This window comes from Spea bombifrons, chromosome 11 (assembly GCF_027358695.1).
Source record: "Spea bombifrons isolate aSpeBom1 chromosome 11, aSpeBom1.2.pri, whole genome shotgun sequence".
In the NCBI taxonomy this organism is placed as follows: Eukaryota; Metazoa; Chordata; class Amphibia; order Anura; family Pelobatidae; genus Spea; species Spea bombifrons.
In genome coordinates, this window is record NC_071097.1 from 1,511,073 (window position 1) to 1,537,038 (window position 25,966).

The 25,966-nt window shown below is 45.9% G+C and overlaps 1 protein-coding gene across 3 annotated transcripts in view; it reads left to right on the forward strand.

Moving 5' to 3' along the window:
- The window catches only part of ZMIZ1 (zinc finger MIZ-type containing 1), an 81,647-nt gene that overhangs the window by 36,882 nt on the left and 18,799 nt on the right, over window positions 1-25,966 (forward strand). For all 3 annotated transcript variants that reach the window (XM_053450972.1, XM_053450973.1, XM_053450974.1), the window contains exons 3-6: window positions 3,174-3,253; window positions 21,673-21,784; window positions 22,106-22,219; window positions 22,557-22,662. In XM_053450972.1, the coding sequence (XP_053306947.1) occupies window positions 21,725-21,784; window positions 22,106-22,219; window positions 22,557-22,662 (280 nt within the window). In that variant the 5' untranslated portion in view covers window positions 3,174-3,253; window positions 21,673-21,724. The remainder of the gene's footprint in view (window positions 1-3,173; window positions 3,254-21,672; window positions 21,785-22,105; window positions 22,220-22,556; window positions 22,663-25,966) is intronic.

A 25,966-nucleotide genomic window follows, 5' to 3' on the forward strand; every position in this document is an offset into this window, starting at 1 on the left:
GGGGGGGGGATAGGGGGCTTGTTGTATACCTAGAGTCGGAGTATTTCACTTAAAACTCCAGAATTCAACCCGAAAAACCGACCCCCCAAAAAATCATGTGGTTTATGGAGCGCCATTGTTTGTTGCAGCAGCATAAGCCGTAGTGCAGCGCGTATTTTCCTCCATTGCTCTGCCCGGATTTTGTACATTTCTTTTTCACGGTATAATTTTTTTTTTTAGATTTATATAGATTTAAAGATTGTGTAGTTAGAATATTTTTTTGAAACTTAAAAAAAAATACAATATGTAATAAAAACTTTTTTAGGTACTTTCGTGATGTTTTATTAAAGTGTAGTGAAAAAAAACGATTTACATTTATTAAAAGTAGACAATTTGTATATTTTAATGGTATTTAGGTCCGTGGCGTCGTAGGATTAAGGTTCGTTGCTGTGTGTAATAAAACAACGCCGTCCAACATCTTGATGGCGAGGCATATTATTCAGAGACGGAGGGCTTTAAATTACCAGCGGGGGCAACAGAAGCCTTGAGGTATTGAAGGAAGATGTATTAACAGCCTTGAAGGCCACCTGAACCATATTCTTTGACCAAGTTTGACAAAAAGTGGAATTTCCACCAGCTGGGCGCTATAGAAGAAGACTTCCACCAGTCTGAAGCTACAGAAGAAGACCTATCATCCACCGGTCTGAAGCTACAGAAGAAGACATATCATCCACCAGTCTGAAGCTACAGAAGAAGACCTATCATCCACCGGTCTGAAGCTACAGAAGAAGACATATCATCCACCAGTTTGAAGCTACAGAAGAAGACCTATCATCCACCGGTCTGAAGCTACAGAAGAAGACATATCATCCACCAGTCTGAAGCTACAGAAGAGGACATATAATCCATTGGTCTGAAGCTACAGCAGAAGAAGACGTATCATCCACCAGTCTGAAGCTACAGAAGAAGACATATCATCCACCAGTCTGAAGCTACGAAGAAGACCTATCATCCACCAGTCGGGAGCTACAGAAGAGGACATATCATCCATCGGTCTAAAGCTACAGAAGAAGACATATCATGCACCAGTTTGGAGCTACAGAAGAAGACCTATCATCCACCAATCTGAAGCTACATAAGAGGACATATCATCCATCGGTCTGAAGCTACAGAAGAAGACATATCATCCACCTGTCCAGAAGAGGATATGATAATAGAAGATGACAGCTTTCGTAGGATTGGATGGATCAGCTCGTAACTCATGCTGAGTGGCCAGTGTCTCTCTGGTGCTTGGAACGCTATGGAGCCGAGACCCATCAATGTTCTTCCTCCTTGAAGCCGGTTTCTTCCCGGTCCTGTCATGTCCTAGCCCGGTGGGGCGCACGTCACGGACTCCACTGTTAAAGCCAAGGGACGAAGAAGCACTTGATGGGCTGATGGGCGACCCCCCCCCAGGCCCTCAAAGCGCTTGTTAAAGGATCTTAACATATTGATTGCCAGAAGCTGATTATCCCATCAGCATTAACGAGACCACCAAGAGCTTTAATGATTAAGGCCAGAGCGCGGCCTCTCTGCGCAGGCGTGTTTCACGGAGCCACGCTAAGCCTTATTTATTTCCCTCTCCCTGAAGGTAGTAGATAAGAGGAACGGCCTCCCAGCGGAGGTGGTAGACGCCAACGCAGTGAGGCGAAGGCCGTCTCTCCGCTCCGTTCTATATTGTCTGAATAAAGCCTCCGAACGCCTTTGCGTTAAAAGTTAATTTGTAGTGTTATGCAAATTCTGTTTAACTTCAATCAGGTTTTTAATGATGTTTTTACCGCGGCAATTCCTGCGCGATCTGCAGCCTGCTACGTATTTAGCACTCTGCGGCGTCCCGGCGAGGCTCACCTGAGCAGCCTCCCAGCAGAGGTGGTAGAGGCTTATACAGCGAGGGGGATTTAGGCATGCACGGTTCTGGCTTCTGCTGGCTGTGAGTTCACATCACAGAGCGCTTTAAGTAGCTGCAGGTTTATTGCCTCCCCCTGGGGTTTGATGGGGGGGGGTTGCCCCTCCTTATGCCTCCACAGCCAGACTGGGTTGCTAACAAGCACAGGGCTTTGGGGTAGCCCCCCCCCCCGGCTGCTTATTAACCCTCTGCAGACTGATTTGTTTTATCTTTTTATTTTTCGTTGTTGATTTAACAGATTTTTATACCTGGTTTTTTATACTGATTTTTTTTTTCGTTCAAGTTTAACGCCGCCGCTTTATCACCGCTCTTGCTTATCCATCCGAGCCCAATTTCAATGTAGGGGAAGGAGGGGGGTGTCGCAGCATTTAGAACCTCCTAGAACCCCAGACGTTCCGGACTTGCCACACTTAAGTTGTTATGTATCCTGTTGTGTAGAATGACCATCAGCTACCGGCCAAAAGGGAGATGGCTTTTTGGTGGTGGCTTCTCCACAGGTTCTGTTTTTGTTTGACCGGTGGAAAAACCATAGCGCAGCAAAAGGAAATGACTGGTTTTGTGGTTGCCCTGGTGATGGAGGGGTTAAATTTCCATCTGGCCCTGTGAGTGCTTGACATGGGTGATCACTGACACCACAGTCTGGCCGGAGTCGGTATTGCACCCAACCTAGACCTTCGATATTCCAGCAAGGAATACACAAGCAGCGTTGTGTTTTATTTGCCCCCTTCCCCCCCCTGCTCTTATCTACCCCCTAACCTCCTTTTCTGCCCCCCCCCGTGTCCCATGACAATATCCCATGGCGTCTGCCATGGCGGTCAAGTAAAAGATCTACAGGTTTCTTAAGTCGCCGACCGGCGGTTGGCCTTGTCTAACCGGTCAGCATCTGGCCAGGTTGGCCTCGCAACTTGGACCGTGTGATGCCTCCAAGGAAATAGATATTTTTAGATATTTAGGTGCGAAAACCACCAGTTTAACCCCTGCGCTCGGCAGGCAGTCATGTGTCCATCTTGTCCAGGGGCCAACATGAGGACATCTGATTTCAAGGCCCTGCTTTTAAACCCAGTCGGTCAGCACCGGTCAGTCAGCCCCGGTCAGTCGGTCAGCCCCGGTCCGTCGATCAGTCTTGGTCAGGACCCCCCCATTATTCTCCCGCACTCTCGGTTGGCCGCCATTGGCCGTGAAGTTTTGCGAATTGTATCATTGTTACTGTATCTTTCTCTGACCCGGATCTTCTCGTCATCTTTTTCAGGACGATGGACACTGACAAGTGAAGCGGGGGAGAGCGAGCGGACCGCCCGGGGGGGGGAACGGGCGCACTAAAATACGCAGGTGAGGATCGCTCTTTGTGATTTGCTAACCCAAGAGGGCGATTGGTGGCCGGCCATTGCTGGGGCATGTTTAACCCTTGAGTGCCGGAGTGTTTTTGCACGTCCTCGGAGGAGGAGCGTGGCGGTGACGCGGGTCAGATCATGAAAGGCTGGCTAGGGCCGAGTGCCAGTCTCAGCGAGACTCCAGAACGAAGGGGAGAAATCTTTAGGTTGGCCAAAAAATAAGTGATGGAGAGGAGAGGGAGAGAGAGGGAGGTCGGGGAGGAGGGGGAGTCGCAAGCTCCTTGTGCCTGGCTCCGGGGATGAAATATCTCCCTGTGAGAAACGCAGGTCATCGCAGGTCACATGGGGCTCCTTTCACCGGCCAGATATTTGGCGAGACTCCATAAACAGAGACACAAGAGGTGGGGAGGGGGGAGAGAAGGAGAGGGAAAAGAGAGGGAATATTTTTGGGGGCAGGAGTTGAGAATCTAGCAGAGTCTGTGGACTGCAGAGGGGCTGGGAGATAAGTGGAACGGCCTCCCAGCAGAAGTGGGAGAGGGTAATACAGTGAATTGAAAGCTGTTTGGTCTTTAGGCATTTCCACCAGGACTGGGTCCTCTTTCTGCAAGCGCAGTCCATTTCAAGTGTGTTTTCTTTTATTTATTTTTTTTTTCAAAAACATTGTCGCTATGCTGTGCGGAATTTATGGTTACCATTTCAACCAAAACTTTTCCCGTTGTACATCGCCGCAGAACATGATGGCGCTACATTAATCAATAAATAATAAACCTAAAATAGTTAAACTGGAACTTTATTTCCGACATTATATGTATAAAAAAAACTGTTTAGAATTTATATCAGTAGATATTATGTGCGTTTTTATATAGGAAAAAATAAATTGTTAAAATTGAGTGTTTTTTTAATATATATTTATTTATTTATTTATTTTTGCATGATTTAAAAAGTATTAAAAAATAATTGCAGATGGAATTGGCCAAAAATACTCGTTCTTGGTCTTTCTGGTTATTGTCTCGGCCAGTAGAATAAAACCACCAGCAGCAGTCCAGTTAATAGTTAATTATTTAATCATTAAGACCCGTAGGGGGTAAACATCGTTTCTGCCAGGAGGGTCCGCAACGCATTATTAATCGCCGAATTCCAGATATTGCTACATTTATTTTTTGTAATAAATTGGTAAATATTTATGTGATAAATGTTACTTTTCCTTATTAAAAAAAAAAAGGAGGTTCTAACATCTTTTGGGGGGCAACCAAGCCTTGAACCACAAGTGAGGGCCATGTCTTAACGCTGAATTTCATTAGCGCTGGCTAATTTTTCTGGGTTATGACATCATACTCTGGTTTCTTAGTCCTGCGACATCACTGAGCGGTGCCAGTAGGCCCCGCCCTTATGGAGGAGCCATTGTCCTCGCCGATCCTTTTTTATAACGCCGTTGTGGCTGCTTGGGTTTGCAGAGGGTAGAGGTCATGATGCCCAGACGTTGGTGGACCTCCTGTCAGCAGCAGTGGACGTTTGGTGACCTCCTAGGCCCTACTCTTTTTAGGTGGAGACCACAACTGGCTTAGTTAACCATTTGTGTTTTTTTTGGGGGGGGATAGGTAAAGATTTAGGGGGGTATGTTCTAAGTACCAGTTGGGTTAAGGGGCAGATCCAGGGACCTATTGGAAGGGTCTCTTTGGGAGAGTCAGAGAACCCATAGGAGGAAGAGCATCCTTGTAATCATGTAACCAAGCTCACCTCCCCCACTCCTCTAAGCAGATAAGACAACTCCACAATCCCCCTGAAATCAATACGCAATCGGAATGCCTTGTGTGGGGCTTTCTGTTTAGACAAGGTCACGTAGAGGTCGCCACCAGAGAAGGTATTGCTAAACCCCCCCAAAGGGCAACTGCACCAAACACCCGGACCTCTCCAACGCACCACAGCAAGTAATTTTTTGAACCCTTGGGCCCAGCTCCTCCACACTCGCTGTTTGCGACTTTTCTAACGTAATAACGACCTGTTTAGATGAAACGTGCAGATTTCACCTCCGTGATATTCTGCCTAAAACTTCATGCAGCCTAGAACTCGTGGAACGTTCCAATCCGCCGGCTTCTCCATATCTGTCGGCCGGTGTCTAATTCCTTTAAGAGGTCCACCTGGTAAAGTCCCACGTGTGGGCAGTTTTATAGATAACGGATAATTCTGAGCTTAGTCACTTGACCAGGATTGTTAGATCTTCAAAACAAATGTGGTTGTCCACCGGCCACCAGCGAGTCGACCTAGGACTTCAAGAGGAACCGAGAATTTATTGGGATTTAAGACTCCTCTGTCTTAGATCAACCCGATACGTTTGTTTTGCTAAACCCTAGAAAAAGAGGAAGGCAGGGAAGGGCCGAGGGTAGACAAAATTCAGATGTTAATCATTAGAGCTTCCTCTTTGAAGGCCTTTAAAATATTTTGCATTGCAGATGACCTCTTCCTATTCTTTCTCCAGAAATTACCCCCCCTTCTTAAAAACCAGACCTTAGTTGGACTGGTTTGATTCATAAAATAAACACAGGATTAAAGTTATATTAAATACTTCTAGTGTTTAGTCATCTATACGGAAGCCGCGTGGTTAAAAGGAATTCCGACCCCCGCTTATTAATCTTTGAGGTGGTACAAGTCAAGTTGTCTAAGATGCTTCACTCTCCCTCGCTGCAGCTTGCTGGTTTAGTGAATAGGCCCGTTTTGGAAGTGTGTCTCCACCTGTTAAAGTGGGCTTTGATCAGAATGAGCCGGACGTGTCTGGTGGTCCTTCTCCAGAAGAAGAAGGAAACTGTGGGCGGCAATGAGGTCAACCATTCGACTTTGCTAAATGTCTTCCTTATCTGACCTAATGGTGAAACCCTCAGAAGGTGCGCTCCTTGGTCTCTATTCATGAAGGACATGAAACCTGGCCAACCATAACTCCCTTCCCAGCCAAGTGGAGATTAGGAGGAAGAAGCGACTTTTCAGGTTACTCCTTGGAGCTCGTTATTTACGACACGGGATTCAAAGGGCAGCTAAGGTTAATTCTGTCTCACAGCCGCAGAGATTAACAGAAAAGGGAAAGTCCAGAAGCTCCTTCACCGGGGTTGTCCCTTCTATCAGGTCCTTTAGGATGTGGCTAAAGCGCCTTTCGCGATACTTGTCTAAAGGTTAGTCTACCCCACCCATAACTTTAAAGATAGTTCCACCGTTGGACCTTTACCCACAGTTCTCAGTTGACTTTTGACAGCCTATGGTCCATCAGACACCTAGGCCATTGTTTCTCGTGATGGGAAATGATGGAATATGGAATTCTCCTTATTGTTCTGACAGATTTAAAAACATTAATTTTATTTTTGGTCATTAACGGGGATTTTCAGCTTCCTTCTCATTATTTCCTTATATCTTGATGTTCCGCCATATTGGAAATACTCGCTTGGCCCGGATTAGTCTTGGGCCATAAAGAGGGACAGCCCTGTCGCACAAACAGATGTGAGCAACCAAAACCTCCACCTTTCTCCTTAAAAATGTTCCACTGGGCTTCCACCAGAAATATAGAAAAAAATATGCATTTTAGGAATTTGGCACAAAATTCTCAAATATAGTCTGAAAGGGGGGGGAATTAAGACTCTATTGGGAAAACAGTCAACGATGGCTAGAAATAAAACCTTTTCATCGGCGTCTGGGACGTCGTCCCCGTCAGCCCTCGACGAATATGGTGGAGGAACGTCCTCCGTTCCTTGAATACGTTCTCAGGGTGTTCTCTCCTCGCTTGCTAGAACAGCGCAGCCTCCCTCTGTTTCTCTGGCTGCCGGCCTCCTGTTTTTTTGGCCAGAATGGTCTCTGGGGGGGGGGGCTTGCCGGTTGCAGGTGCAGGCTTTCTTTTGGAAGGGATGTGGACATTTGGCCCTATCGAAGCGTGAGTAAAACCATCACAAAGTGTTCCTCGTCGCAGCTGTCACACAAACACCGAGCCCGACGGAGAGGGGCCGAGAGACGGGAACAGAGACATGGCAGAGGGCGTAAAGCGGCATTGTGTCCGTGTGCCGCCATCACGGGGCGGCTTGGCCTGTACCCCAGTTTATAAATCGGAGCCGGCAAGCAATGCCAGGCTGGCAATCGACTCTTTAGAACCCGGCTACTTCCAAAGTTCTAAACAACAAGACGGGAGCAGCCATCTTAACTTCCTGCATGGTTATTCCTCCCCGGCAAGTTATCGCTCCCTCTTGTTAGGTTGGTTCCCGCTAACTAAGATGAATCAGTTTAACGATTCTGGCTTAGGCCAAAACGAACCCATTGGTGCGCTGGGGTCCATTCATCAGGGGTTGCCTCGTTTGCTTAACCCTTTTGGAGCCGCAGACTGTTCTATGAAGGCAGAGGCCACAACAGCCCGCCAACGGGTTAAAAACTTGGCTCGGGAAACCGAGCCGCCGAGCTGATTGATCTGGTTCCATCCCGAGGAAGGGCAGCAGAATGTTTGCTGTAACTTGCTACATTGTAGCTCCTCGCTTCGAGGTTAAGAAGAGGTTAAGTTGCAGCATGGCCGCCCCCCCCCCAGCTGCCTGGAGGCTCCCGGATAGCGGGACGAGGATTTTGTTTTTCCTTTCGGCCTCTGGATGGTCGGACCTGGGTGTGGATTAAAAAATAACCAGTTATTTTCCATTTGAGCGATGTCTAAATTTCGCCGTGTCCTAGCTTCAACCGCCCCCCCCTCCTCCCCACCATGTAAGTGCGGCAGTGTGCGTGCGTGCGCGCCTTCTCCCCCCCCCCCGCCTCTGTCTGTACAAATGGATCGAGTAAACCTCGCATGCGGAGAAATACTTCGGGCAAAAGGACACATCCGGATGCTACGTGATTCAGTAAAAATAGGCATCGCCTCGGACGCCTTTAAAGACATCTCGGGGGTCAGATTTCTTTATACGAAACCCAGCTGCTTGCTTCTGAAAATGATGGAAATCTGGGTAAAAATATGCACAAAACACAAAAACCCCCCAAAAAATCATTATTCTGATATCGTTACTCTGACCCGCGAGACCCACTCGGCTTCCCTGCCAACGCGCCAATGCGGGATGTCGACCCGTCTTCCGTCCCTATGCTTGTTCACGGCAAAGGTTAAAAAAAAAAAAAATGGTTATTTTTTAAATTCCCATATTGTACTTTTTTTGAACATCTTTTCACACAAATCCTTTTTTTTTCCTGCCCGACGTGATAGTCTTCTTTGCAGAGTCATGTAATCCTTGTTTCTTCTCTAAAGCGTCCATCTTTCACATCCCCGGCGTACCCTAAAGCTTTTGTTTTCCTGATTTGTGTTGCTTCATTACCTTATTGATTTCCTTAAATCCGTTAGGCCGGGTAATGTCTAATATTCCAGCTATCTGCAGGCGTCTGTAGCAGTCAAGACATTTATTGGACCCCATAGGTTCCCATTAAATTGGCACCCTTCCTCCCCCCCACCCTCCCCCCGATTCTTCGGGGGTCTTACGTTCCTCAGATTTCCGGGGGGTTACGCTTCGTCACGGAATCCTGGATAATACGGGCGTTCTTATGATAAACTTACATCGGAATAAGAAAACCTGAGTTGAGATGAAAGCTCCTCGCCGGACAGCTAATGAAAACCCAGTAACAACTTTCATCCTCGAGTTTACATTAGGATTTAGGCTCGGCCTTCCGCGTTGGGGAGAATTTGGGTGTCTCTGTTAAGTAAGCAAAGCTCCTAAGCTAGATATATTGGAATTTAAACAGGGAAGCCTACCCTCTCCAGCCTCGCAGAGAAGACGCGCTTGACCCTGGAGGAGGCTACAACATATGCGCGGATACCTCCTGGATACTACAATGTATCCGTTCCTTTTTATGGTGGAATAGTCATTTTTGTTCTTCTCCTGGAACCTAAAATGGTAACAAGTCATAAAAAAGGCCTTGCTCGTTCCTAGTCCCTGGTTAAGATGCTACACTTTGGTTGGAACCATCATGTTGATGGGACCTTCTCGACTTCGGGTGCTCCAATGCGTTCTTAAACTATTTGTCGTATAGCTCAATAAGGTTTTGGCTTGGGGAACACAAGCGTCCTCCACCCCGAGATATCTAAATGAGCTCAGAGACTTAGTCTGTGGACGGTTTTGGTTGATCTTGATGGTTGCCCAAACCACGTTTAGTTTGAGAAGTCCACGTCAACCCAAGGCAGTTGAACTGTAACTCATTATATTACTGCTCCAGAACTTGAGCCCCCAACACGAGCCACGTTGACCAGTGCGTGAAGATACTGGTCCACTCAATGGTATTTTGTATACTGGAAGCTCCACAAGGTTTTTAAGATGTTCTTTTGGCTCCCTCAAGCTGTTTGTGGAACGACCGAAAATATCGAGTACATCAGGAGCTCAGAGTCTTCCCATAGTTTTGCCAAAGTACAAGAACTGTCCATTCTTTGTGCTTTAGCAGAGGTGAACGCGCTGGCAAACGAAGCCTTTGAGGGGGGATTACAATGGGAGAAGTCTCCTGTTAGCTGGAAGTCAGCACAAAGACGCCCTCAGTAGCAGATTTCGAGACGTCTAAGTTACGGAGATTCCCAGAAGCTTCGAGACTCCATCGGCGGTAGACGGCTAACAAGATGTTCGGAGCTGCTCAGGGAGTTGGCCGGGTTAATGTCGAGATCTTATAAATCTTGGCTTCCCTGAGATTTATGTAAAGTTTTCCAGACTGTGTGGGGCTTTGAGATTTCCTTACAAAAAAAAAGAAGAATTATTGCAAAAGGAGGGAATAAAGAGCAGATGTGACTTTCTACGATATCCGGTCACTCGATTAGGGTATAAATTATATATAACAAAAAGGATCTATTAGAACTTTTGGGAAGACTGGTAAGTTCTTAGTTCACGCCCTGATGAGCCAACGCGTTACTGTGTGGTCTTGACACACATCTTGACCGTTCCTGGTTAACCGTAGGCATTAATCGGCCTTTTGGAAGGATAGGTGAAGTCAACGTTGGATGCCCAGTAATAGGAGAAGCGGAATGACCTTTCGTTGAGGTCTCCACCTGCCCCAAACCGAGCAGAATGGGGACAATTCTCACGAAAGAGGTAAAATTCTTGGAGGGAAGCTTTGTCTACAAGAACGATGGCGTGTACGTTGCAATGACAGTGGTCTCCCGTCTGTCTTCTTGCTCGCAGTTATCTTTTTCAAGAGAACGAGATGCCGGGGGAAGCCCAGGGCAGGCAGCGGAGATCGGGTTAAGCGTAGGAACGAGAAAATGGAAAAACAACACGTTTCCTGTTTGCCGCAGCTGTAAATTGTGATTGGAGTGAATCCTAAGCCTCAGTCCCCCCCCCTCCTTCTTTCCCGTTACCCTCTCAGGAAGTGTATGGTCTTCTCTGCTTTACAAAAATAAACCTGCAAAAAAAAACCAACAAAAAAAATCCCATCGTCTAATTATTGAGCAACAGGGCACTTAAACAAAACAACTAGGGGCCAATGTGGTGGAGGGCAGAGGTGGACAACCTGTTCTTGGCATCTTCTGTTGGAGCTGGTCAAGAGCTAGCTTAAGACGGGATTCCTTGAGGGCCACGGGTCTCTTGAGATCATTCGTCCCGCCATCATTCAAGCAGTAGCCTGTGTTGAGCTTTTGGCCAAATAGGCAGGGTGATCTGGGACTTGGCGTTTTGAGATGTCAGCTCATGGGCCGAGGATTCAGGTTGGGGTTTGCTCTCCATAACGGTTTCATGGAGCGTGGAAGGAGCTGCGCTGATACCAGCTTCGTAGGGTATTGATTACTTATCCCATCTATCAGGAGCTATCGTTTAGATGTTATTTTCCCGTTAACCAAGTGTCGGAGACGGAAATCAAAGAAGTCCTTGTACATAATAGAAAGCCCTCAGCTCTCTCTGTAATAATATAACCGCGGAGCAAAAAAAAAAAAGATCTCGAGTAACAATGCTTGAAATGATCGCTTGGGCTCCGAAGCAAGCGATAATACGGCACAAAGATACGCCGGCAGCAAGCGCGGGGATCGCTCCGTCTGTGGTCTGTTTTTTTACTGTTGGACCTGGAGCCGCCGTTGCTGTCAGTCATGTGATATTTTTGGGTGACTTTCCCGGCTCAAACCCCACACTGAGCTGATGCTTTATGGCGATGCTAATGAAGTCCGTCCCTCCATAGACTTTCATTAGCCAGAGAGTCCTACTGGGTGATTAAGACTAAGTCACTCTGTTGTTCCCCACAGGCAGTATGATAAGGAGTCGGGGTGTTTAGTAGATTGGGGGGGTCAGATAACAGAGCGAGAATTATATGCAGCTGCCTGAAAACATTATATTTTGGGGGCAAAACCCACAACTGGTTTAACCTCCGAGCATGGCGGCGTAGCTCTGTCCCAGTCATTGGCCGAGAGGCTGCCGTGCCTAATAAATGCGCTGGCTTTGTAACTTGTGCATGCGCTTGGCCCAGAGGAGATATACCCGGTGGCGTTAGTCCTCAAAAACAGCATGAAATCTAGACTATTGTCCTTATTATTTTTTCCCCCCCAGAATTTCCATATTTCGTGGTTAACGTCTTTCATAAGAAACCAGTTAAGGTTTTGTTTTGTTGGTAAACCAAGGAGATCCTCGTAACGGATAATTGGCTTTCCTTGTCTTCTCTCCCCCCTTTTTTTTTTTTTCTTTTTTTGGCCTCTTTCCCCGTCTCTCCCTCTTTCTGTCTTTTTTTTTTTTTTCCTCCCCGCTAAAACTCATCTAAATGGAAAACACATTGTCTTCATTATGTGCCTGTATTGAATGAACCACGTTGCCATGGAAACAGCCATCTGAGGCCTGGCTCATTCTAGGCCAGTGAATGGGGTTTGAGAAAATGCAGCACCTTCTATCCAGAAGGGAACAATCGCTATTCATTCAAGACAGGTTTAAGATCGGAAAATCTTGTTAGCGGAAAAAAAAAAATGTTCGAGTGTGTCGGCTGCAGGAAAGTGTCATGGACTTCAAATCGCCTTTTTAATATATTTTTTTTAATTTTAGTAATTTTTTTTAATTTATTTATTTTATTTTTTTTGGTTGCATCATTCTACAAAAAATCACCAAAAAAATGGGCCGTTGCCCAGCTGGCTTTTTTTTGTTAATCCCATTACGGTGGGCAAATGCTTTTTGAATCCATTCCGCGTGGACGCTGGCACATTCTGCCGGGATCAAAATGCCAAACGAGCCAGGATCCTTTGTATCAGAATTTTTGTATATCATATACACTTATATGATATATATATATATTTTATATGTTTTTATTAAATAAGAACTGTCATTGCAAAATTTGACTTTTTATTAAGGAATTTTAAGAAAAAAAAAATAGGTAAAGAACAAGGGGCCTATATCCGATATCCCCAAATATTAACCAATAAATAAATTCAATTTTGCCATTTTTTATTTTGTTTCTACATTTTTTTTTAGATTTTGTTTTGTTTTTTTGAGAATATATTGGATTTGTTCAGTGGAAGTTATCAACTTCGACTAAAGGCTCCTTCGACGAATGAGAGGTTCTGTGGTTTGTAGAAAAAGTAGACACTCGGGTGCTATCACGCCCCTCTGTGTGGGAGGGGACAATCGGAAAAGCAGGAAGGAAGTAGCAAGTATCAGCGTTTCCTAAGAGTAGCCCCGGCGCCGGAATAAACTCATTTGTAGGAGATTATGATAAAATGGCCATAATTCATGATTTGATTTGGAAGTATTTCAAATTTAACATAAATTTTAACATAAAATTTTTAATTTCTGTTCATGAATTTAAAAAAAAAAAATTTTTATTCATAATTAATCAACTTTTATTAATTAAAACGTATCCTGTACGCTAGGAACTGCACGTATATTTTAGAACCGAACCGGTAAAAGGAGAGATTTTATAGAAAAATTTAAAAATATATATGATTAGCAGTCATTTCAAAATAATAATTTTTTTTTCTGCATTGATCTAAAATGTATTGGATTATAGATAAGTTAGTGTGAGGTTTTTTTATTTTTTTTTAATATATATATATATATATTTTTATGATATTAACCCTCAACGAACCAGACGGGAGAAGCAGAATGCTCGTGTGTGATTTATCATGGCGCGAGTGCGGCGGGGGCCCGATCGATTATGTGTGTGAATGAATAAATATAATGGCACTTAGAGGCGGATGAAGGGTGCTCCTGACAAGTGTCTAACACGCTCAGGAACACACTTTAAATCTTTCGCTTCTGGTCTCGGGTCTGAAGCTTAAGTAGACGCAATACGTTACTCGGAAGGGCATAATCCTCGCGCTCGCTAAACGGCGCGGCGTTCCTGCGACTTAATAAAGGAACCCGAACTGGAAGCATTTTATTGTGGGGTGAAAGTATTTAAATATTAAATTATTATTAAATAGATTGATTTTTTTTTATATATTTTTTTTTTTTAAGGAATGAAAATTTTTGAAACTTTTTTAATTCCTAAAAAAAAAAAAAATACAAAAAAAATCAAGGAAAATTTGGGTGATTAATATTTCCATGGATACTCAAGTTTTGTTATAAAATAATTATCGATGCTCCCCAAAAAGTGGGGGCCGGAGAAAAAAATTGATTTATGGGTGGAAAAAAAAAAGTAATGACCAACAGTTTGAAAAGAAAACAAGTTATGGGATATTTTACATTTTATAAATGACGTTATACTTAAAATGTACAGTATAAAAAAAACTAAATATTCTTATTATTTTAAGAGAGAAAGAAATGCAACTTTCACTTTTGTTCGATTTATGAAAACTTTTTTTCTTTTTTTTTCATTTTGCTCTTGTGCTGAGCATACCTTCGCGTTCCAGGTCCTGTGTCTCGTTTATACCGGGATCTGGGCCAAAGAGACCCCAGAAAACGTTAACTCCTTAGAGTCACAAAGCCCCTTCTTATTTTCTCCGAGTATTTCTTTTTAAAACAAAAGCAGCCGAGACTCAAGTTTAATACTGAGTGCAAGCTCTTCAGCCAGAGAAGTCATCCCCATGGCACTTACATAGTTAAGTGTTGGAAATTCTTGGTTTTTAACAGTAAATGACTATTTACCCCCCCCAACAAATGGGTGGCAGTCTGTGGCAGAGCCAGCATTTTCTGACCATTCTTGAGCTTCTTTCACTACTGCTGGAAAGGCTACCCGACAGCAACTTAACCACAGGGGAGGTTTAACTTAATGGGGAGGAAAAAATCAAGCCGATCCAGAGAACAGGAAGTTAAGGCTGAGAGCAGCGAGACAGAGGACCCTGAGAGCTGTGTAGGACGTCTGTCTAATTAGAGAGCCACGTGATAAGCTTAGTTGGTAACCATATACGAATGTGGCGTTCGGATTCAAAGTGCCCTTGATACAATAGAAGATGGAAACGTTGACGCCAACCTCTAATTATAGAAACAGGGGAGGAAAAAAAAAACGTTATCTTGGGAGGCCGTGGCAGGAGACGGAATACGTGATCTTATAATTGATCTGCAAACGTCTAGCGTGGAGGGGGGGCGTGAATATGGGGGGCTACCAGGTAGAATACGTAATTAGCCAAGCATTGCTGCCGAGGCTTAATGTCCGGAGCCCACCCGCGCTCATTCGATGGGGTCTCGTGGACCCGGCGGCTGCGTTCTAATGCTCTCTCTCGTTTCCGTTGGCATTCGGCTATAAAGTCAGACATTAGCCGGGTTGTCAGCGTTCCAATGAATCTCTCCGAGCATTCTAGTTCATTTCACTTTGAAAATGAAATATTGGGCACGGCGTCCGCGTGCTCGGCTCTTTAATAACATTACTGGCGCAGAGCTATTAGCAGCCTCCCCGCCATCGAACGGCTTACGTCTCGTCCTGAAATCCGAGAGGCAGTGTGATCTCCTGCGGCATAAATGGAATTATTATGCTTTCTTCTCTTCTCAAGATGGCCGGGTAGCCCACGCGGGCAACCAGCCTCACTTCAGACCAAGACGGGATCTAGAATTGGCTCTAGGTGAGGATCATCATGGTGTCCTTCAGCCCACTGGAGGGCAAGAGGACCTATCTACGTGTCTGTAGGTAGACCACACAACGCCCATAACCCTCAGCAGGAAAGTAGTGTCCTTCAGCCCACCGGAGGGCAAGAGGACCTATCTACGTGTCTGTAGGTAGACTACACAACACCCATAACCCTCAGCGAGATAAGTAGCCCCCCGTTTCGTCGGTGGTACATACAGTAGAGCGCTGATGCGTTTTGCGCTCTAACGTTGTTGCATTGTCCTTGGCGAGGTGCCAGGCCGGTGATGAATCCCCGTGTGTGTAGAAGCTGCAGTACGTCTGGGACATCTGCCAAGTTCAATGTTGATCGAGTCAACCTTTTCTTTCATTATTCTTGGCTAAATAGCTTGTGACGGCCCCAGTTTGCTGAAGGTAAACTTTGGGTAAAAAGAAAACTGAAAAATGTAGAACTTTTTGGAGAAAAAAATAAAAATAAAATTGGAGAATTTGTACCCAAAACAGTAACGTTCCTCAAAGCTCCCGACGAGAAGCGGTGGAGATAGAAGCTGTTGTCCACATTGAAAACCTTAAATACCCCTGATGGAGGACTTCTACTCGTGTTTAACCCCCCACCGGACCACTTCCACCCTCTGCCCAGGAACCTAACAGCATTTTGTGGCATTTTGGGTTTCTGTTACCTCCCCAGCGGATGCCCGAGGTCCTGGGACCAAAAATGGGTTCTGTTCCTTTAAGAACGCTAACCAGCACTACGGCATATGCAGGCGCTACTACGACATAACAGGGCCCGTCTCTGCTTTTTAACCCTTGTTGGTCTGCTTGCCGGATGGAAAGATGTCACCACCAGAGACCCCCCCCCCGGCGAGTCCCTTCCTAAATACGGAATCCCCCCCTGCGTTAATTGGTAGTAATGTGACTCTCTCCTTTTGCTTTCATCGGCGAGTACCGCTTCATACACTCGAGAGTAAACCAATGAATTACAACGTGATTACACGATAGCACCTAATTAATTAACTCTGTAATTAATATGCAACTGCCACTTAATCTGCAGCGCGGCTTGTAAAGGAAACGCGGGGTATTGTAAATCAGGAGCTACTTGGGATGTTCTAAGAACCCAAAGAAAGCAAATGCGTCTGATTGGGGTAATTAACCCCCCGGGGCTGGCGCGGCTTCCGTCTGCGTCTCTCTTCTAACTACTCCGGGCCGCTTCTCGTCTCGCTTCCTTCCGTCTTCTTCTTTCTTGGTCCCGCTGTTATTCCTTCGCATCTCTCTCTCCTTTCACCTTGTCGTTCCTCCTAACTTCTTTCCTTTCTCTTTCGCTTTTCTTTTCACTTTATCCTTTATCCTCCTCCATTCTTTCTTTTCCTCATCCTCCTCTGTTCCATTGGTTTCCATCAATTTTCTCTCATCCATTCTTTTTCCTCCTTTCTCTCATTTTTTCTCCTTATCTCTTTTCTCCTTTTTTCCTTTTAATTTTTTTCATTCTGTTCTTTCATTTGCTTCATTGTAACTTCTGATGGTTAATTTTCCTGGTCCCACTGTTATTCCCTCTCAATCTTGCTTTTCTTCCTTCACATCCCTCTCTCCTTTTCTCTTCTTTCCCTTTTTTCCCTTTCTTTTAATGAATAATTCCTCCTAACCTTCTTGCTTCCTCTTTCGGCATTCTTCTCCCTTTCCCTTTTGTTTCTCCTCTGCTATCTCTTTTGTTTCACCCTATTCCTTTCACGTTTATCTTTATCTCCTTTTCATTCATTCCCCCCTCTCATTTTCCTCCTTTTGCTAAATTTTTTCTCCTTTCTCTCCCTTTTTCCTCCTTCTCTCAATTTTTTCTCCTTTCTTTCCCTTTTTCCTCTTTTCTCTCGGACTTTTCTCTCCCTTTTTCCTCTTTTCTCTCAATCGTTTCTCCTTTCTTTAACTCAATTTCTCCGTTACTTTTTCATTCATTAACCTTTTTCTTTTCCTTCTTCCAGTTTCACTTTATCATTTCCCGCATACATTATTCCTTTTTTCCTTGGCTCCATCATTTTACCCTGACCTCTCTCTTTAGTTGTTCTCCTCTCCTTCCCTCTTTCACGTTTAACCTTTCTCATCTCTTCTTTTACATTCTTTCCTGGCTCCAGTATTCAGCTGCCGTGTCTCAGACCGCGCCAGAGGTCCCGCGGTTGGCACGCCAGTTAGAGTTTTAATGGCATCCCAAGACTTCAAGGAAGCCGGGGTATCTGCTCTGTGTATTAGGTGCTTCTGCCCACTGGCGGGGTAACTAACTATGCAAATGAGTAAATAATACAGGAATATCTATATACACCGCATAGGCGAATGAATGAAGCTTTTTCATCCGGGCCGTAGCGGGGCTTGAAATTTGTGTGGTCAGGGGCAGCTGTAATAATGGCTGCTCATGATCCGCTGCCCATTAGGAATGGATCATTTACTTAAAGCTCTGGCTGCCGACGGAGAATTAGCATTTCTGCCTGCGAGCGATCCTTAATAAACTGACAGATCGGTGGCCTGCCGCTTTATATGCGTGTTCGTCTATCTGAGCGTGGGGAGGAATAACAAGAAGGTCTACGTTTTGTGGTTGGGTGGGGGAGAAACTTGTAAGAACAAGAAGCCATAATCTGAAACTAGAGGGTCGGGGGCTTAGATGTCATGTCAAGGAAGTTTTACTTCACCGAGAAGGCGGGTAGATAAGCGAAGCAGCCTCCCGGCAGAAGTGGTAGAGGGTAATACGGTGATGCGTGCAAGAGGAGAGCAAGGGCTGATTAAGGTTACAGAAGGAGGAGCGGGCAGCCTGGAGGGCGACGTGTGATTTGCCCCTCAGACAGGAGACTTTTCATCGCCTGCCGTGAAAGTTGCCAGCAATGATCCATCCGGAGGCTGGAAACGGGACTCCTGCCCCGAGCGACCCATCTCCCCCGTAACATTCTGTCCTCGGAATTCTCCAAAGAACACGCGTGTGCTTTCTAACCGTGTTACGTAACCGCCGCTGCAGCCCACAGATGTTTGTGGAGGAACGCGGAATGTTCTGCTTCGCGGTCATACCTGCAAACTGTCAGGATCTGCTCCATGTCTTGGGATTTTACCCCAGTCTCGGGGTGAAGGGGCAGATTCTCAGGGTTTTTACCCCAATCTCGGGGTGAAGGGGCAGATTCTCAGAGTTTTTACCCCAGTCTCGGGGTGAAGGGGTAGATTCTGAGTCACACAGTCTCCTCTGATTTAATGATATCTGAGAGTCCCAATTGGCGCTTCTCTCCCTCTACCACCTCTGCTGGGAGGCCGTTCCTCGTAAACTCCAGGAAAGCCGGCAAAGAGTTAAGATCCCGCGCTGGGCGTGCGCCATCATGTTCCCCGCGTGGCGGCCGCAGAGCTCGCGCCGTTCCTCCGTAAACTCGGCTGCAGATGTGCCTGGTGATGAACCAATTTCTGAGCTCCTCCGCTATTCCTCCCCAAGGAGGGGAGCAGAAGCCTCGCGCAAGCTGTCGCCGCTCTCCGCTTCTTTCCTTAAAGGGGCCGCCCCGAGAAAGAAAAAAAAACATTTTAAAAACCTTATATTTGCCAGATTTTTTTTTATTTATTAAATATAAAACACAGAATAATATTTTTTTTTTAAAAAAAAATTAACCCCCGTGGTGCCAGTGGCTTGAGTCAATTATTTTTCTTATTTTATTTAATTTTTTCTGGCCGGTAACACAGGGATCCCCCGACAGGGCACGCGCAAGGAGCCCCAATCCCCCCCCCCGGCGCGCTCTGCCTCATCGGTCCCCCCCTTTCATCGCACTGCGTTTTAAATGGCCGGAAAGATCCGCTCTCCGTGTTTAAAGTGACACTGACGCCCCCTGACCCCCCCACTCCGTCCGTCAATATTACACCCTGCGGGGTGCTGGGCTCCGCCATCTGGCCCTCTTTTCCCTCCTCCCTTTCACGCCGCTCGCTCCCTCCTTTCCTCTAGATCGCAAGCTTTTCGGGACAGAGTCCTCTCCACCTGCCGCTCCATCTCAATAAAAAAAAAAAAAACATAAATGTAAAAAATGTATAAAAAGAAAAATGATTAATAAAATCAATAATGATAATAAAGAATTACACCCTTCAATGTAGTTTAACCCTTTCCGTCTGGCCTTTCTCCTTCCTTCTCTTTCATCGATCTCTCCTCTCTATCCTCCTCCTTTTTTTTCCTTTCTTGTCCCTTTCTAATTTCCTCCACTCCCCCCCAACTCATTTTGCATTATGTTCTTCCCGCGGGGGTCTCTCTCTCTTCTTGCCCCCCCCGCCCCTTTCTCCTGTTGCACCGGGGGTATCTTTTTATTGTGTGCGCCTGTGGTCGCGCATGTGCCCGTGCTCTCTTTGTGTGGCTGTCGGCCTGTTTGCCGGCTGCCGCTCCTCTAAGCTCCTCTGTTTGCAGGCCCTGGAGGTGTGAAGGATGGCAGGGAGCGGGGAGATAGTTAATCAATAACCACAAGGTCAGACAGGCAGCCTCGGCTTCGGAGCTCGCAGTTAGGAAGCGGTAGCAGGGGCTTTATCTGGGCTTGTAAAGGCTTAAAGGAACATGATGCCGGCTGTCTGGGCAGCCGCGCATGGATTGTGCTTTGGTAGGGAAGGGAGACACCTACCGGCAAGGAAAAAAACAACAACAACATCATGCACATTTGGTCAGAGCTCTCAGGGACGTATTCGCTAATAGATTGTAAGCTCACAAGGTCAGGCCCCTCTCTTCTTTCTATGTATCTCCTGTCTTAAGGTTATTGATCATTTACGGCTCCTTCTGTGGGATCTATGTAAAGAACTCCTGCGGTTGGCGACGGTAGAGGGTTGCGTCGTCGGCTGTGTTGCCGCTCTCAAATGCCGGCCGTCTCGTATGCGGCCCACAGAGCGTTAGCTCACTGCCCGAGGTTTGGGCTGGGGTGTCTCGGAATGCTGACATTAGAAAGGTATCAATGAAATGTTACGAAGTATATCCTCCTTGGCTTGGTTGTGCTTTGTGCACGCACATTCGCGCACACATACACGCACATTCGCGCACACATACACTCACATTCATATACACATACATAGTCACATTCATGCAAACGCACACACACGCACATACATATGCACATTCATATACACATACATATGCACATTCATATACACAAACATGCACATTCATATACACGTACATGCACATTCAAATATACATGCACATTCAAATACACATACATGCACATACACACACACATGCACACGCACACGCACATACACATACATAGATACATACGCACAGGGGTTAGGATCAGAGGCAGAACGTTCCCAGTGAATGAACAGAGTCTTACATCTTACATCTTTCCTTTTTGCCCCTGGGGGGTAATATGATATGGAAGCTCTAACACAGAGGCCGTGTTTATTTATATAAAGACTTCCTCCGCAGTGGCCAGCAGAATACCCCCCCCTCTATCTACCCCACAGGGTTAAAAATAGTTGTTTCTTCTCTCTCTCCTCACTACCTCAATAGGTTAATATTCCTTCTGTCCTCATTACTAAATGTATGAGCCACGCCTCTAACCACACCCCCTCTTTGGTCATTGGGATTGTTGGATTTGGGTAATTGAAGTTGGAGGGGGGGCATTAACCAATATTTCTGGGTGTTTGCTTGGGAGGTTTTCGCAGGGTTAATCCGGTGGCGTCAGGAATAGCCCTCTTATCAGCGCGTGTTCCAGGGTGGCATCTGCCTCTGGGATCACTCAGTATGTCAGATGTTTATTCGCACCCAGACGCTCCAAAAAAATTACTTAAGATATCCAATGTTTTTTCAAAAAAAAAACACATGGAGCGGTAGAGTTAAACAAACTAGTAGAGTCAAATTAAACTAAAAATAGTGATTTTATGTGGTTGCCAAACGGTGACTTCTCCTGGTGTTCAGAGGCTCCGTAAAGTGCGCCCGGAATGCACACCTGCCTGCGGTCAGTCGCTTTCTTGTGTCAACCCCAAAATGCTTGTAGTTATGGAGTCCAAATAATAAATCTTATGGTTCCCAGCGGAAGAACTTGGGTCTTGTGGATCCCAGCGGAAGAACCGGGTCATGAATGGTCAACCTTCAGTGTAGGCCTCTCTTGATTGGACATGGATAGACATTAAAGTCCTCCTGCTGAATGGGACTTATGGGTTCTTTAGACATAGAAGAGCTTGAATGTTGACCCACATACTCTAAGAACACTGTGACCTCTCACCTATGCCTCCTGTCCACCAGGCCATGTGACTGACCCAACAAGGTCATTCATGGATACCAACTGGATTCTGATGTTCCCCACCAGTATCCTGACCTCTTGAGTACCCAGAACTTCTGATAAGGGTTTGAATCCAGTTGATGACCATCAATGGTCTCTTGGTTCAGGTGGAACATTGAGGTTCCTCGTGGACTTCAAGAGCCCCAGACTTGATTGTAGACTTTGCGGATAGACTGTTCCCTGTGGATGCAAAACGTTAACATGCATCGACGCTGTTGTTTCCCTGCAGGCTCGAGGACCTTTCATGGCCTTCAGGTAGACTTTGAGAAGATACAATCAGAATGAATTCTATGGACAGACACATACAGCAGACCAATGACCGTCTGCAGTGCATAAAGCAGGTAAGCTCCTCGAAACATTGTTACTACCTAAGAATGACTAGTAACAGCGAACCTCTAGCTGGGTCACAGAGACGGACATTTCTTGCCAGGGCTTCCCAGGAAGGAACTGGGGATCAACCTGCTTAAAAGCAGACCATCCAGCCCGTTTTAGTGGCACCGAAGGGCGTTATTGTTGACCTCTCATGACCTTCCAGCACTGTGACAGCCGGAGAATGTTAGGATTTCATGGAGAGTCCCCGGGAGGTTGGAGGCTGTGGGGGAGTCACGGCCCCTGCTATCCTGGATTGTTGGTGGTAATTCTTGCTTGTTGTTCTATTTCAGCACTTACAGAACCCAGCAAACTTCCACAATGCAGCCACAGAACTTTTGGACTGGTGTGGAGACCCCCGCGCTTTTCAGAGACCCTTCGAGCAGAGCCTTATGGGCTGTTTAACGGTACGTAGGGGGAGTCTTAGAGAAGTGGATCGTTATCAGAAGAAAACCTCATGGGGGGGGGCTTCCACATTCTTTTATTCCCCCATAATATAATGTTTTCAGGCAGCTGCATATCAGCCGTTTGTATGATCCTCGCTCTGTTATCTGATCCCTGATCTACTAAACACCCGACTCCTTATCATACTGCCTGTGGGGAACAGTAGAATGACTCAGTCTTAATCACCAGCAGGACTCTCTGACTAACGAACGTCTATGGGGAACGGACTTCATTAGCATTGCCGTAAAGCATCGTATCGTTTTATTAACACCCAGTAACCCGCTTCTGTCTTTCTCGCAGGTGGTCAGTAGAGTCGCGGCGCAGCAAGGCTTCGATTTAGACCTGGGCTACCGGCTACTAGCCGTGTGTGCGGCCAACCGGGACAAATTCACCCCGAAATCGGCAGGTAGGGGGCGCGTTCCTTGTCTCTCTGTTTCGCCGGAGGTCTGACGGGGAGGCCGGGATCTCTGGTTTTGCGCACGTTGAGGCCACCCGGGTGTATTATTCTCGCGGTGTTGCTTGGCCAATGTTGATGACTTGTTGCTTGTCTGTTGGAGGCGATCATTGCGTAATCGACCCCCTGCTTGCGAGCAGGTGGAGGCTGCGCACGCTTCCTGGATGTTGTGAGGCTGAATCCCCATTTATAAAATATTTTTTTGTAAACTTTTAACGGAAGCCATATGATTTTAGTAATCCTGAAAAAAGGAACTTTTTACATTTTAATGTTTATTTTTACGTTTTTATAAATGTATTTGTTTATTATAGAGTGAAACTCGCCTCTTTTACCGCTTTGCATCAGATCAGTTCTTGAATCAAAATTTTTTGGAGAATTTTAAGTGAGGGAAATCGGCTGTAAATCAAGAATTTTTCTTTTTTTTTGTTGTAAAGCAGCCAGTTTGAGGGGAGAAACCTCACGAGTCCCGTTCTGGCGTAAACATGCAACGAGGTGGTCACAGGGGTGGGGTATCTCTTCTGGCGCCACGTGGGGCTCAGCTGTTCCCGTGTGCGCCTTAAAGCCACGCGCAGCCATTATTTTAATTGGGTCTGGGTGGTTTTATTTCCCACCTCTGCTGTGTCCCGCGGAGTAGGTTACGCCGCTGGGGTAACGCGATACCCTTCTATTTCATCTCCCGAGCGCATTCTATCCTCCCGGAACCTGGAGGAGTCATATTAATAAACCTTCTTTTTTTTCTTAGCTGAGAGAGTGGTGGGTAGGGGGAACGGCTTCCCAGCAGAGGTGGTAGAGGCTAATACAGTGAGGGGACATGTAAACACGCACGGGGGGTATTCATATGGCCTTACATGTGAGGTTATACCGCAGCCCTGCATGGTCCCCCCTCACACCCCCCCCTGTGTGATTCGTTATAATGGTACATTCCGTATTGTTTACATGGAAAGTGTCTGGGAATTCCAGGGATAGAGGAGGGGGGTTCCATTATCCCTCCTGGAGGGAAGGGCTATGTAGCTACTACTCTGAGACAGTTTAACTCCTGTGTGGCCAGACAGGGCTTTCTTTATATATATTTATATTTGGAATTTATTTTCATTTTGTCAAATTATTTAAAAAAAAATTAAATTAAAAAATAAAATCAAAAATAAAATACTACGGATATTTTTCCCGTGTTATGGGATTATTGTGGTGTGGCTCGACCCACACGAATATTTTTAAAATACAGGCTAATAATGATCTTTATTTATTATTTTTTTAATGAATTTTAAAGCGGACTGCGCCTTTAAGACTTCCGCCACTCAGCAGCACTTTATAAAAAGCGCCGTTCCTGGAATCGGATAAATTCGCGCAGAATTATAACCGCCAAGGGCTAAAAATATCCGCTCCCGAGATTACTGGCGGAGGAGGTTTCCACGCAGCCTCGCCGTGGGTTTAGAGCATCCCGGCTATTGGGAGATTTATCAGAAAGAAAAATTAAAAAAAATCGACATTTTCATTTTGAAATTTTATATTTTTCAAAATTCCCAGAAATTTCTTTTTTTTTTCTCAAAATTCACAGACAAAAAGTGGTTTCGCTTCATAGAATTTTTTTGGATGGAAAGAAAAGTTCTGCCGGTTCAGTATCTGAAGAGAAGGGGGTTGTCATATACTTTTTTGATTTTAGAGCACCCCCATCCAGAACTTTCCAGTGGTATGGTCCAACCCCCCCCAAGAAAAATGTTCCCTTGCGTCTGGGCCACCCTTGGGAACCACAGGGGTATAACCACCAGCTCCGCGGGGGCGTAACACGATCCGGGGTCCGCCTTCTGCTTTCCTCCAAGGAACCGGGTCGGTGACTGGATCTCCCAAAGTGTGTCTCCGCAAAACCTTAACCCCTTCAGGGACGCCAAGCAGGCGACCCCATGTTGCTTGTGTTAAAGGGTGTCGTTATTAGTACCGTCTCCCATGGGCTGTGACGCTAGGCACTTTTTTGGTGTCACCCAGGCAACGAAGGGGTTAAGAAGGGGGACGGTTGGCTGAGCGCCTGTTTTCCCGGCGGCCGGCCGTCACGTCGAGCGCGGAGAATGGTCGCCATGGTTACGTGGAGCTCGGAGAGCTTGGCATTTCTTACTGGTTCGCTGTCTCCTCCTGTCGCCCGGCGGCCTTCCGTGCCAAGACCACGCTGGCCTGCTGCTGATGGCAAGCTCTTCTGCCAAGAGTTCGCTGACATATTGTCTTGACATTAGGGGGTGCAGCTGTGGGCGGAGCTTTAGCTAGATTTTATTTTCCCCGTTTAGTTGATAAAGCCCCTTCCTGCTGTTTCTATACAAATTATCGGGGCTTTTAGGGCTGTAGAACCCTGCGATCCCCTCATACCCAGCAAACATCCTGACCTCCTAGAAAAGAGGGGCATCAGGGGAGAGGGACTGGTCAAACTAAACAGGGACACTTGGGAAGTATGAAGTACAACAACATGCCCCAGAAGAAGGGACTTTCGTCTCCTTTACACCACGTGTGCCATGAATACAAGTAATTGCCCCCTCCCCCCAACTTAGTGGAAGGGGTTAATGCCCCACAAGCAACAAGTTCCACGGCCTCAGGCGTTCGCCTTTACAATGAATTGGCTAAAATTCCGCTGTTTCATCCCAAAATTCCCAGACATGGAGATGCCTGTCCTAGAGGGGAACGCGCATGTTTCCGTATCCGTGCCGAAACCGGATATACCGGCCGAGACGAGTCGCAGAATGGAATTATTCGTTATTTATGCCCATCCAGGGTATCCTATAGGAGACAGATGTGTGTGTGTGTGTGTGTATATATATATATATATATATATATATATATATAGTTTTATTATTTTTATTATTTAAAAAAAAATATATATATATTTTACTTTTATTATATTATTAATAATAAAAGGAACATGATTAGGCTAATTATGAAGCCAGGTGCATGCTGGGAGCACATGGTTGTTTTTACTTGTTTTAATAGATTGCTAGGAAAATGAACCCTTTTTATTACATTTTAAAGGCACCCAATGAACCGACGAGGTAGAGATGTAGCTGAGCGACGGCCAACATTTGCCTCTCCAGCTGTCGGCGAACTACAGATCCCATGATGCTCAGCCATGGTATAGCCGAGAGCGCAATGGGAATTGTAGATCATAAACCTGTTAGCCACCCCTGGGGCAGCAAAGAATTACAAGCCAGGCATTGGTTGTAGTTCCTCATGATGACCACTGGGGGGAGTTCCATCAACAGACTTTCTAATATTGGAATTT